A 13,892-nucleotide genomic window follows, 5' to 3' on the forward strand; every position below is an offset into this window, starting at 1 on the left:
CCTCGGCAATATGGCAAAACTTCATCTCTACACCACCCCCCCCCCCAAAAAAAAAAAAAAGGCAAGGTGCCTGTAGTCCCAGCTAGTTGTGAGGCCGAGATGCAAGGATCTCTTGAGCCAGGGAGGTCAAGGCTGCAGTGAGCCTGGGCAACAGACTGAGGCTCTGTCTCAGAAAAAAAGGAAAAACAAACAAAAAAGAATGTCCTCTCCCAGCTACTCTTAAAGTTGGCAATGATAGCCGTGAAGGGAAAACAAATGTGAAATTGCAAGTCTAAATTTTTGAAGAAAACTAAAATGTTCTCTCAATAAATAACTTTTACCATAAGATAGCAGCTCTCATACATAAGGCAATATTCTGAAACATAAACATAATACAATTCGAAACAGGCTAAATTTGTTACTTTACACAAAAAGAAACTTCCTAGAATGTCTGCAAAACAAATACACTTTGCTCTTACTTGACTCCATTTTATAAACAAATGTGCTTGCAAATCTGCAGAAATTAACTCAATTTACCCTTACTACAATTTCAGACTTCAATAACCCATCCCATCAATTGTACCTTTCATCTGTGTCTTAATAAATTTTAATGGTAGAGACAAGCTGCTCTATACTTTGATAACAGTCCTACTTTCTGTTATGAAACAAAACTGCACCCTTTGGCCAATGTGATTTCTAGGCTTAACAAAAATTTGGTTTCTTCGCTTTCTTCTCTCATTTAGCAAAGAAGCTTGAAGAGGGAAGCCTTTCATCACTTAAATAAAACGAATATAATAAATACTAGCTAGACAATTCCATTACAAAAGGTAGCTGTGCAGTAGTCTCCAGCCTTGACACAGGAGACATTCATTTCACATTATTTTAGTAATGTATATAAAGTCAATTTTTCTAAAAAAGCAAATACTTTGACTTAAATGCCAGTGTTGAAAAAGAGTTAGAATTTTTGCTTTCAATGTATTCTCCTTAACACAATTGAAATGGGGCTAATTCTCACGTAAGTATATATAACTATTTTTTCATGAAGAAGCTCAATTGAAGTTGATTAGCTTTCAGTTTCCATCCATTTGAGACAAAACATGTTATTTTCTCTATTGCATTAGGTAATAATTTTTACTGTAACTTGCTCAATTTGCACTTACTACATAAATACAATATAGCAGGCTGGGTTGTGCGGTGGCTCACACCTGTAATTCCAGCAATTTTGGAGGCCGAGGCAGGTGGATCACATGAGGCCAGGAGTTTGAGACCAATCTGGCCAACATGGTGAAAACCTGCCTCTACTAAAAAAAATACAAAAAAATTAGCCGGGTGTGGTGGTGTATACCTGTAATGCCAGCTTCTTGGGAGGCTGAGGCAGCAGAAATCACTTGAAGCTGGGAGGTGGAGGTTGCAGTGACCAAGGTTGAGCCATCGCACTCCAGTCTGGGTGACAGTGCGAGACTCCATCTCACACACACACACACACACACACCCACCATACACTGTATTACAGTAACTAGTACATTCTTACATATGTCAGTTTGTATCTGTTGGAGTTTACTACAAGCATATGGCCACTGGGATTTTTTTTCAGAATTACTCTTTGCCATTAAACAGAAGATACTTTCCTTATACAAGATGAAACAATGTTTTAATACAGTATCATTAAATGTCAATAATGAAATATTTAACTTCAAGAACAACAAATTTAAAAATTATACCTTGCTGTTATTTTTTAATAAATTGAACTAGGCAGGGTGTGGTGGCTCATGCCAATAATCCCAGTGCTTTGGAAGGCCCTAGATGAAGGATTGCTTGAGGTGGCTCATGCCTGTAATCCCAGTTCTCTGGAAGGCCCTAGATGCAAGGATAGCTTGAGGCCAGGAGTTCAAGGCCAGCCTTGGCAACACAGACTCGTTTCTACAAAAAATAAAAACAATTAGCTGGGCATGGTGGTGTGATGGCTACTCAGGAAGCTGAGGTGGGAGGACTGCTTGAGTCCAGGATTTCGAGGTTGCAGTGAGCTGTGATCGCACCACTGTACTTCATCATGGGTGACAGAGTGAGACCTAGTCTCTTAAAAAAAAAAAAAAAGAACGAAAGAAGAATCTATTGTAGGGGGAGGGGTGGTTACTGTAAAATTTTGTACTCGAGCAATTCAATTCTCCAAAGGTGGGTTGTTACTTCCCCAAAGGTAGGCTGTTACTATGAAAGAGAAAAAGGTGGTTCTTTAATAAAGAAATCTTCTTAAAAACAACTGAAGTGTCTCTTACAATGATTGCAGGATTTAAAAAAAAAAGCAAGTTGGGAATTATGAAAAGCCACTAGGGAAGTCATGGTGATTAAAAAGAAAGGTTTTGGAGACAGATCCAGGTTCAAATTCGCAGTCATGCTATTCAGAGAAACTTGTGAGGTTGGGTAAGTTTCTTTACCCCTTTTAGCCTCAATTTCCTCATCTGCAAAATTAGTCACTGTGTTAAATAAGAAATAGCAAATAGAGGTATTATTAGCACTGAGCCTGGTATGGGCCCAATAAGGCAGCTATTTCCATTACTGTGAAGACATGCTGACCAGGGACCTCATTAATAATCTTGCAAAAGCTGCTATGGTCGTTTTCCTTTAAAACTCAGGCTGGGCACGGTGGCTGACACCTGTAATCCCAGCACTTTGGGAGGCCGAAGTGGACGGATCGCTTGAGGCTGGGGGTTCAAGACCAGCCTGACCAACATGGCAAAACTCTGTCTCTACTGAAAAATACAAAAATTAGCCAGGTGTGGTGGTGCGCGGCTATAATCCCAGCTACAGGAGAGGCTGAGGCAGGAGAATCACTTGAACCTGGGAGGCGGAGGTTGCAGTGAGCTGGGATCACGCCACTGCACTCCAGCCTAGGCGACAGACGAGACTTTTGTCTCAAAAAAAAAAAAGGACAAACAAAAATCCACTCTTTGCTTTTTTAGTAGGGTAACAACTATTGGTAACTTTCTCTTGTTCGATATTAATGTAAAGGACTCTACAGATATAAGAACAAAAAGAGTAGAGTTAAAAACCGAATTTTACAGGTAACAATAACCTGGACTCAGGTAAAAGTGCGTGATGAAGAATTTGTCAAAGGGCCTTCATCCTAGCTTTCAACTATTCTACCAATCCTCAGTAGACTTGATGGGGGTTAGAATTGTATTCCCTGGCATATGCTTTTAAAACAAAATCATTTCAGGCAAAAGAAAACTCTAGCACCCAGGATAGTACATATTAGGCACGATGAATCTTAATAATTGCTTGTTGAATGAATCAGTAAGTTGTACATTTCAGATGAAAACTTTAATTTCCTAGGAAACATCGACTTATATTGAACAAAATTTTCATTTGCTATTATTCTGCACTCACCAAGAGCTCAAGATTCCAGTTTTTACCTTCACTTATTTCAAAAACCTTATGCGGTAGGAATTATCCCCAAAGTAATGAAAAAAAGGAATGAGCTTTAAAAGCGGTTGAGTAAACTGCCTAAAGTTAAGTTTCGAAAGTAAAGAAGCAGCTGAGATTTGAACTTGCTTTTTAGGGCTCAAAAATCCAAGCTGAGCTTCACTAAAGCTTGTACCACGACTTGTCTCCCTAAACTGTCTGATACACAGAACATTTATTAAATTTTAAGGATTTTTGTTTTTGTCTTCTGTGTTGCCAGTCCTTCCGTTTCACATTACCTCCTTTGCCGGGTAAGCTATATACCCTCAATACAACGAGAATGGTGTCAGAGTACAGGCCTTGAGAACAGAAAATCTGTTTTACTCCGTACGCCGGAGGTCTGGCGCCACCACCACAAGCGACAAACACAGGCTGGGGTCCAGAAAGGCTGCCGACCGCGCCCAGATCTCAAGTTTTAGTCAAGGCCCACGTTCAGACTAGAGAGGGGAGAAGAGAGGGTTATCTTTCCCCACACCCGCGCCACGGTGGAAGCACAGAGGAGAAGGGTGGAGTCGCAGTGAACAGTGCAGACAATAAACCCGAAAGCCCCTCTTGAGCCCGTTAAACGCACTTACTTGATGGAAGTAATTCCAGGACGCTAGGCCGGCACCGGCAACGGAAAAGGCTTCTCTGTCCTCCAGCCCAGGCGCTGGTGCTGACGACATCTGGCCTGCGCCGCGGAGAGTGAAGGCCCGGCGCGAGGCCGCGAGCCCAGCGCCCAGAGCGCGCGCTCACGAAAGGAGCGGGGCGTCCCGACGGCGCCACCTTTAAGCGTCACGGGTGGGGCCGCAGCCTCTGGACTTAGGACTCTCAACATGTCGCGCCTGAAGCGGCTGGCGGGGCAGGATCCCCGCGCTGGTTTCAAAGCCGGTGGAAGAGACTGCGGTACCTCGGTACCCCAAGGGCTGTTGAAGGCAGCGAGGAAGAGCGGCCAGTTAAACCTGTCGGGCAGAAACCTCAGTGAAGGTAAGACCCAGAGGTACGACCCTATTGTGTCTCCTGTCAGAAAGCCTTTGGCCCAGGCAACCTCCCTTTTCTCTGGGCTGGTTTGGCCCCGTTTCTCAGACTGCTAGCCAGAATTTCTGTGCTTGATCTAATCCCTGTGCTCATTTCGACCGCTTTGGTTAGCCCAGTTCAGTTCCTTCCCAGGTTCCCGCAATCTCTGTTAAAGGGACTCTGCTAGAAATACGGTCTGAATTTAAACGGGGCGCTTTCTGGGATTCCCACATTCTGTGGGATAAGCAACATAATACGTGACGAAACTAGCTATCAAATCGCGGGCAGATCTTTTGTTTCTTTGGCCCTTATTTTCCTCCTCTTATTTTAATCTTCAAGGGCAATTACCGAAGCTAAAATTATGTATTTTATCGGCCCCTTTGTGAACCTGCACTGTTCCCTGCGAGACGCTCTTCTGTATGCAACTGTGCAGAGTCCTAATTACGAGGAATAATGAGTATATTTTCATCTGACAGATGCCACACAGAGTGTTTGAATGTGGGGACATCCTGAGAAACCTGTTAAAGACCAAGAAGCACAAATCTGGATACCATGAATGAATGGCCAGATGCTCTTCTGATTGTCGTGTGTGTGCGTGTGTGTGTGTAAGAGAGAGAGGGAGGGGAATGGAGAGATGGAGAAATAGAGCATTTTTCCTGTAATGTTTTTCTTCTTTTACATTTAGGTTTTAAGACTGATTAAAACCTTCCGTTTTCCTTCTAATGATTGCTTTCTTATTGTGACATGTATAAAGTAGATTAGGCAAGCAAATGCTTGCTGAATGAATGAAAGGACATATGACATAGAATCCCTACTCCACCTAAAAGAGTTTTTGATCAACGGGGACATACACATTTTCAAACTACAGTTGTGCATATATATATATATACTTGGTTCCCCAAAATCTGAAACATTTTTCTCTGAACTTGCATACCTAAGTATCATGCTAACATTCTGTTCTCTTACCTGTTTAATTTTTTTTTCTTTTGTTTTTTTGAGACGGAGTCTCGCTCTGTCGCCCAGGCTGGAGTGCAGTGGCGCGATCTCCGCTCACTGCAAGCTCCGCCTCCCGGGTTCACGCCATTCTCCTGCCTCAGCCTCTCCGAGTAGCTGGGACTACAGGCGCCCGCCACCACGCCCGGCTAATTTTTTGTGTTTTTAGTAGAGACGGGGTTTCACCGTGGTCTCGATCTCCTGACCTCGTGATCCGCCCGCCTCGGCCTCCCAAAGTGCTGGGATTACAAGCGTGAGCCACCGCGCCCGGCATACCTGTTTAATTTTTTAACAGCATTTATCACTATCAGAATTTATATCATTTATGTTTTTTGTTTTCTCTGCCCTCCAACCGAAAGGTTAATACCATGAAGTCAGTGAGCTTTGTTTTGTGCTTTGTTGTATTTCTATCACTGAAAATAGTGCGTGGTACATAGTAGAGTCTTATTAAATTTTGCGGAAGCAATAAGTAAGTGAATGAGTATTCTCAAATCATAAGTGGTGTGCTAGAATGTACTTATTGACTAGACTCAGGTGGTTTCGTCTGTTAAACTTTAAGAGAGCACATGGATTCTGACTCTTAGGTCCGTGATGATATGGATTACAACTGCTTAGGTTATTGTTGTGTAACCAGAACCTGACACTTTACCTGGTACATAAAATGATTTTAAATGAGTGAATAAACAGTATTTCATAGGAGGGAAAAATATAAATGGCAAAAACTCATGGTATTTGTAGCTTATATATAAAAAAGGAATCCCTGTTACTATAATACAGAAGGTCTTTCTCTGTCTGGCTGTATGTAGCCTTCAGTTTCATCACTTGTCAGTGAAACTTTGATAGGCAAACCACTATAATTCTGAACTATTTGTAGTTCGTTACGGAGTCATGCTTCTTATCTTCCTATCTTTGCTCACATAACATTGAGATGGTTAATCACTCTGTGCCCTAATTCCTCATTTATTATGCAGTAGTCATAACGGACCTATTAAGGTCTAAATGAGATAAAATGAAGTAAAGTGCCTGGTACATAAAAAGTACACAGTAAAAATTCACCATTGCTGTTATCATGGCAGCACCTTCTAGTTGGTTTCCTGGAGTTTTTACTTTATATCTCACTCTTGCTACTCCAGAGGCTGAGGCAGGAGGATCACTTGAGTCCAGGAGTTTAAGGCTGTAGTGCCTTATGATTGCACCTGTGAATAGCCACTGCACTCTAGCCTGGACAATATTGTGAGACCCTGTCCATAAACAACAACAACAACTACCCTCACACTGTAAATCCTAGTGTCATTGCCAAGAGTCATTTTTCCAAAACAGATCTTACATCACTCAAAACGTTTAATGATTTCCCATAGCCCAGAAGATACAGTATAGGTAAAGTTTTTAGCACAGCATACAAAAGCCTTTCTAAACCTTTCCCATAACTATTTACTTTGTGGCCTCTTTTCAGCATCCTATACTTTAATAAGGATAGTAGCTCATGCCTGTAATCCCAGCACTCTGGCAAATTGAGAGGCAGGAGGATCACTTTGAGGCCAGGAATTCAAGACCAGCCTGGGGCAACATAGTGAGACCCCATCTCTACAAAAAATGCAAGAATTAGATGAGCATGGTGGCATGCGCCTGTAGTCCCAGCTACTTGGAAGGCTGAGGTGGGAGGATTGCTTGAGCCTGAGTTGGAGGCTGCAGTGGGTGCTATGATTGTGCCATGGCACTCCAGCTTGGGCAAGAGAGTGAGATACTGTCTCTAAAATAATAATAATAATGACACTAACAAAAATTACCTTTCCCCCAAACAACCATACTTTAAAATTTTTTAAAGAACTGTTTTGATGAAAGTTGAGCAGATGGTACATTATATTCTCATATACCCTCTGTCTCCAGCTTACAGTTTCCTCTGTTATTAACATCTTGCATTAATGTAGTACATTTATTATAATTGATGAACCAATTTTGATACATTATTATTAACTGAAGTTCATAGGTTTGTTAGGGCTCATTCTTACTGTTGGACAGATCTATGAAATTGACAAATGCATGTCATATATCCACCATTAGAGTATCATACAACATAATTTCACTACCCTAAAAATCCCCTGTGCTCTACCCATTCATTCCTTACCCATCTTCCCCTGAACTGTGGGCAACCAGTGATCTTTTTCCTGTTTCTATAGTTTTACCTTTTCCAGAATGTCTCTTAATTCAAATCATACTGGTACATAACGTTTTCAAACGGATTTTTTAACTAATCAGTATGCATTTAAAGTTCATCCATGTATTTTTGATGACTTAATCATTTATTTCTTTTTATTGCTGAGTAATATTCCATTGTATGGATGTACCATTTTGTTCATTCACCTTTTGAAGGACATCTTGGATACTTCCAGTTTGGGGCAGTTATGAATAAAGCAGCTATAAACATTTATGTTCAGGTTTTTGTCTGGATATATGTTCAACTCATTTGGATAAGAGCCTAGGAGCATGATCACTGGATCATGTAAGAGACTCTGTTGAGCCCTGTAAGAAACTGTCAGACTGCTAATGTGTACCATTTCACATTTCCACAAGCAATAAATGAAAGTTCTCTGCCCCACGTTCTCATCAGCATTTGGTATGATCAGGTTTTTGGATTTCAGCCATTTTAGTGGGTTATTTTGTTATTTTATTTTATTTTATTTTTGAGACAGAGTTTTGCTCTTGTTGCCCAGGCTGGAGTGCAATGGCGCGATCTTGGCTCGCTGCAACCTCTGCCTCCCAGGTTCAAGCAATTCTCCCGTCTCAGCCTCCCAAGTAGCTGGGATTACAGGGATGCGCCATCACGCCTGGCTAATTTTTTTTTTTTTTGTATTTTTGTTTTTTTTTTTTTTTGAGACAGAGTCTCGCTCTGTCTCCCAGGCTGGAGTGCAGTGGCGCAATCTCAGCTCACTGCAAGCTCCGCCTCCCGGGTTCATGCCATTCTCCTGCCTCAGCATCTCCGAGTAGCTGGGACTACAGGCGCCCGCCACCACGCCTGGCTAATTTTTTGTATTTTTAGTAGAGACGGGGTTTCATCGTGGTCTCGATCTCCTGACCTTGTGATCCGCCCGCCTCGGCCTCCCAAAGTGCTGGGATTACAAGCGTGAGCCACCGCGCCCGGCCTTTTTTTGTATTTTTAGTAAAGACGGGGTTTCTCCATGTTGGTCAGGCTGGTCTCGAACTGCTGACCTCAGGTGATCTGCCCACCTAGGCCTCCCAAAGTGCTGGGATTACAGGCGTGAGCCACCACGCCTGGCCTATATTGTGTTATCTTATTGTTTTAACTTAGTATTTCCTAGTGACATATGGTGTTGAGTGTCTTTTCAGATGCTCATTTGCCATCTGTATATCTCTTTGGTGAGGTGTCTATTAAGAACTTTTGCCTGTTTTTTAATTGGGCTCGTTTCTTTATTGTTGATCATAGTTGTCTTTTTATGCCACTTGTTTCTGCTCAGCAACTGATTGTTCAATGAATAAGTGACATATGTAAATAGGCTGGTGGCTTGTTGGTTATGATTCTTAAATTTTGTGTCGTATGAAGTCTAGATAAATGCGGCAGAGGTGTTTTTTGACCCGGTCAAAAGTAATTGCAGAAAGTGATTATTATTTTCTTTTCTGATAAACTTACTAACTTGTCCCTTGTACTAATGTTGTATTTTTAATATATGTCAATCTAAAAAAAGTCTTATTATCTTTGTTTTTAGCCCAAAATATTAGTACCTCAAATTATGAATTACATTCAAAATATATTTAGTTTTTTTTTTTTTTTTTTTAGAGACAGGGTCTTGCTGTGTCACCCAGGCTGGAGTGCCGTGGCTCAGTCATGGCTCAGTGCAGCCTCAAACTCCTGGGTTCAAGCCATCTTCCCTCCTCAGCCTGTCAAGTAGCTAGAACTACAGGTGTGTGCCACCAAACCCAGCTACTTCTTTTATTTTTTTGTAGAGACTGGTATTGTCCAAGCTGGTCTCTATCCCCTGGGCTCAAGCGATCCTCCCACCTCAGCCTCCCAAAGTGCTTGGATTACAGGCATGAGCCACCATGCCCAGGCCAAAAGATTCTTTAAAACATGGCTTCTTTCAGATTGCGCTTTCTCCCTTGCTCACTCTCTTGCACGCTCTCTTTCTCTCTCTCTCTATACACATATATAGAAGATATTTTATGCGAAATGTATGAGATAAATGTGAAACTATTTTGTATGCTATAGGGAGTTACACAGATACTTATTCAAATAGCATTTATTGTTTATCTACTGTGTTTCTCCCAGATATAGTTCTAGAGGAAATAAAGATTAATGACACTTTCAAACAATTCATAGTCTCATAAGTGTTTTAACATAAGCTTTATTATTAAGAATTGTACTTGTTAAACAAATAATAATTTAAATTTTCATGTTATACTTTAATTCTTTCTCTCTCTCTTCACATTTACATAGTCATATTTGTAAAGTAGAGTCATTTCTGTTCCTTCTTTTTTTTAGAGGTAGGGTCTCATTCTGTTGACCGGGCTAGAGTACAGTGGCATGATAGTTTATTAGACCTTGAACCCCTGAGCTCAAGTGATCTCCCGCCTCAGCCTCCTTAATAGCTAGGACCACAGGCATGCACCACTGTGCCCGGCTAATGTTTAAATTTTTCGCAGAGATGGGGTCTTGCTATATTGTCCAGCTTGGTCTCAAACTCCTGGTGTCCACAATCCTCCTGCCTTGGCCTCCCGAAATACTGGGATTATGGGTGTGAGCCACTGTACCTGACCCCACTCCTGATATTTCTACATTGGGAAAACAAAACTTAGTCTTTAATTTTTACATATATAATGAAAAACAGTTAAAATTCTGTTGACTCTTGCTCTTAGATGGTAGCCTTCTTAAATAGAAATTTTCTTAATGGAAGCCGTACAAGGGCAGTGAGAGATTTTATTAACCTGATAGGATTGTTAACTAGACTATTAACTTAGTCCAGTACAGTGATAAACAGGTTTACTCCACCTAAACTTATTTGGGTAGAGTAAGTCTTGAGGGTATTAACTTTTACCCATAACTGAAACCTGGTTACTCTTTGGGGTGTTTATGTATACAGTTGACCCTTAAATAATTCAGGGGTTGTGGGGCTGACTCCCTTGTGCCGTCAAAAATCCATGTATAACTTTTGACTCCCCCGAAACTTAACTACTAATAGCTTACTGTTGACTAGAAGCCTGACTGATAACATAAACAATTAACATATATTTGTATATTGTATGTATCATATACTATATTCTTACAATAGTAAGCTAGAGAAAAGAAAATGTTATTAAGAAAATCATAAGGAAGAGAAAATATATTTACTATTCATCAAGTGGAGTGGATCATCATAAAGGTCTTCATTCTCATCTTCACGTTGAGTAGGCCGAGGAGGAGGAGGAAAAGGAGGGGATGGTCTTGCTTTCTCACGGGTGGCAGAGGCAGCAGAAAATCCATATATAAGTGAACCTGTGCAATTCAAACCCATATTGTGCAAGGATAAACTGTACTTTCTTTTTGTAGGCTCTAGATCTTTTTTGAAAAGTACCATTTATTATCTTCCTATTCATAAAAGCAGGTCTGCTGTAGAAAGATTAGAATCTATAGAGAAAAGCATAAAAAGTGAAGAAGCCAACCAGGGTTAGTCACTGTTAATGTTGTGGAGGTTTTTCTTCTAATACGGTGTGTGTGTGTGTGTGTAAGACTATGTATAATTTGACTATTTTTTTTTTTTTTATCTAATTTAGTTTATGTTTTGATTGAGACAAGATCTCACTCTGTTGCCCAGGCTGGAATGCAGTGGTGAGATCCCGGCTCACTGCAGCCTTGACCTCCTTAGCTCAAAAGTGATTTTCCCAACTTAGCCTCCCGAGTGTCTGAGACTACAGGGATGTGCCATCATGCCTGGCCAATTTTTATATTTTTTGTAGAGATGAGGTCTTGCTATGTTACCCAGGCTGGTCTTGAACTCCTGAGCTCAAGTGACCTGTCCACCTCAGCCTCCCAAAGTGCTGGGATTACAGGCATAAACCGTTGTGCCTGGCCCTATTTTTTATTTTTAACAAATTTTGAATTGTACTGACTCCTGTTTTTTTGACTTCTGTTTGTACATTTTCCTTATCATTTGAAAAATCTTATTATTTTTAGTGGCTGTATAATAATAGTCCATCTTATGACTACTATAATTAATATGTATTAATATTTAAACATTCAAATTTTGTTGGCAATTTTTAAGTAATCATTCTGAGTATCAGTTCTATAACTTATTTAGAAAGATATTCTCAAATAGGAATAATTGTTAATAACCAACTTCAAAGAAGAATACTGTACATGTAAGTAACAGCTCTTTTTATGAGCAGCAACATGAGAATATATTGTCAGTTTGGTTCAGTATTGCAGCTCTTTTTCGTCGGACTAGATAAAATGAAGATGGAGTTGGAGGTGTTGATTGTTGCTTTCCGGTTGCATGACCATGGTAGAACAGTAGTGCAAGAATGTTATTGGATGATTATCTAAAACTGAGGAAAAATAAAAGGTGCCAGAGTTTGGAACAAAAGAATACTGTAAATTCTAATGGAAACTGCACTGTTGATCTGAAAGGCAAATTAAGAGGATAATTCATTAAATAAGCCAGTTAAATTAGCTTGGAAACCAATTATTTGAAAGGGAAATATGGGTGTAAGGCTATCCTGCCTTATCTTGAAGAGAGCAGTTTGGTAGCTTTTATTTGTGTAATTAAGTAATTGGGTCTAGGGCACCTAATCATCAAGAAAACCTACTATTTTAGGGTAATGAGAATTTGCCCTATTCAATATGTATAGTTTGTTGGGACAGAATAAAAAATGTGACACAGGGTCAGGTGCTATGGCTCACACCTTTAACCAACACTTTGGGAGGTCGAAGCAGGTGGATCACTTGAGCCTGGGAGTTCAAGACCAGTCTGTGCAACAAGGCAAAACTCTGTCTCTACTAAAAATACAAAATTTTATATTTTTAGTAGAGATGGGGTTTCACTGTGTTGGTCAGGCTGGTCTCGAACTCCTGACCTCAGGTGATCCACCCACCTTGGCCTCCCAAAGTGCTGGGATTACAGGCATGAGCCACTGCACCCAGCCACATTCTTTTATCCTTCTGTGCAAACACCATTTTAAGCATGTTTTTTATTTCTTCTCTGTCTTTTTATCTACCCATATCATATAAACGTCCTCCCCAAACTAGATAGTTCTCTGTGATCAACCCATTTGTGAGTCCTCATTTCTATAGTTAGCTGTTACCAGTGGAAAAAAGAGTAAGACAGTGCTTAAAAAATAAAAAAAGCTGGGGGTTGGGGGGCCAGGTGTGATTGCCCATGATTATAATCCCAGCACTTTGGGAGGCCAAGGTGGGAGGATCTCTTGAGACCAGGAGTTCGAGACCAATCTGGGCAACATAATGAGACCCCGTCTCTACAAAAAATTTAGAAATAAGCTGGATGTGGTGACACATGCCTGTAGTCCTCATAGTTCTAGCTACTTGGAAGATGGAGGCAGGAGGATCTCCTGAAGCCATGAGTTTGAGGCTGCAGTGAGTTATGATCACACCACTGCACTCCAGCCTGGGTGACAGGCTCTCAAAAAAAAAAAAAAAAGAAAGAAAGAAAATACATCTATACATCTTCCCCGCCCCCACCACCCAGTATCTCTAAGGGCCATGTTGTCCATTGTGGAAGCCTGTACTCATGTTGGCTTTTTAACTTTTAAATAATCAAAATTAAATAAAATTAAAAATCAAGTTCATCAGTTACTTTAACCACATTGCAAGTGCCCAGTAGCCATACGTGGCTAGTAGCTATCCTATTGAATAGTGCCAATGTAGGGCATTTACGTCATTGTAGAAAGTTCTGTTGAGCCATGCTGCTTAAGGATATTGTATCTACCCTGTGATACATATTATATGTGTATATTTTTCCCAAAGAATTGCCTTGATGTGTTACATCACCTATATTTTAAAATTATTCTTTTTTGGGGTTAACTTTATTTATCATTTACAAAGAGTATGTTGCATCCGTTTTAAGTGTACAGTTCAATGACTTTTGACAAATATATACCATCATGTAACCAGTACTACAATCACGATATAGAACATTTCCAACATCTTGAAAAGTTTACTTGTGCCCCTTTGCTGTCAGTCCTACTGTTGGCTCTACATAACTATGGATCTGCTTTTTGTCAACGTAGATTAATTTTACTTCTTTTAAAATTGCATGTAAATGAAATAATACATTTGCAATTTTTTTTTCGCTTAGGGCTTCTTTTGTTTAGAATCATGTTTTTGAGGTTCATCCATGTTGTTTACATCAGTTGTTCCTTTTTTTTCTTTCTTTCTTGAGACAGGGTCTCCCTCTGTTGCCCAGGCTAGAGTGCAGTGGCACAGTCGTAGCTCACTGCAACTTCAAACTTCTGGTCTCAGG

The 13,892-nt window shown here is 40.4% G+C and overlaps 2 protein-coding genes across 3 annotated transcripts in view; one reads left to right on the plus strand and one right to left on the minus strand.

The window, feature by feature from the left end:
• Positions 1-4,111, minus strand: part of SRSF11 (serine and arginine rich splicing factor 11) — a 45,824-nt gene extending 41,713 nt beyond the window's left edge. The window contains exon 1 of one of the 2 annotated variants that reach the window (XM_032155603.2): positions 4,014-4,111. The gene's annotated coding sequence lies outside the window, so the exon portion shown is untranslated. The remainder of the gene's footprint in view (positions 1-4,013) is intronic. The other variant, XM_032155602.2, reaches the window with a different exon arrangement.
• A 75-nt stretch (positions 4,112-4,186) lies between these two features.
• Positions 4,187-13,892, plus strand: part of LRRC40 (leucine rich repeat containing 40) — a 65,000-nt gene continuing 55,294 nt past the window's right edge. Inside the window, exon 1 of the mRNA XM_032155600.2 lies at positions 4,187-4,404. Within this exon, the coding sequence (XP_032011491.1) occupies positions 4,254-4,404 (151 nt within the window). The 5' untranslated portion in view covers positions 4,187-4,253. The remainder of the gene's footprint in view (positions 4,405-13,892) is intronic.

The sequence above is a fragment of the Hylobates moloch genome, unplaced genomic scaffold (genome assembly GCF_009828535.3).
Source record: "Hylobates moloch isolate HMO894 unplaced genomic scaffold, HMol_V3 SCAFFOLD_5, whole genome shotgun sequence".
NCBI lineage: Eukaryota > Metazoa > Chordata > Mammalia > Primates > Hylobatidae > Hylobates > Hylobates moloch.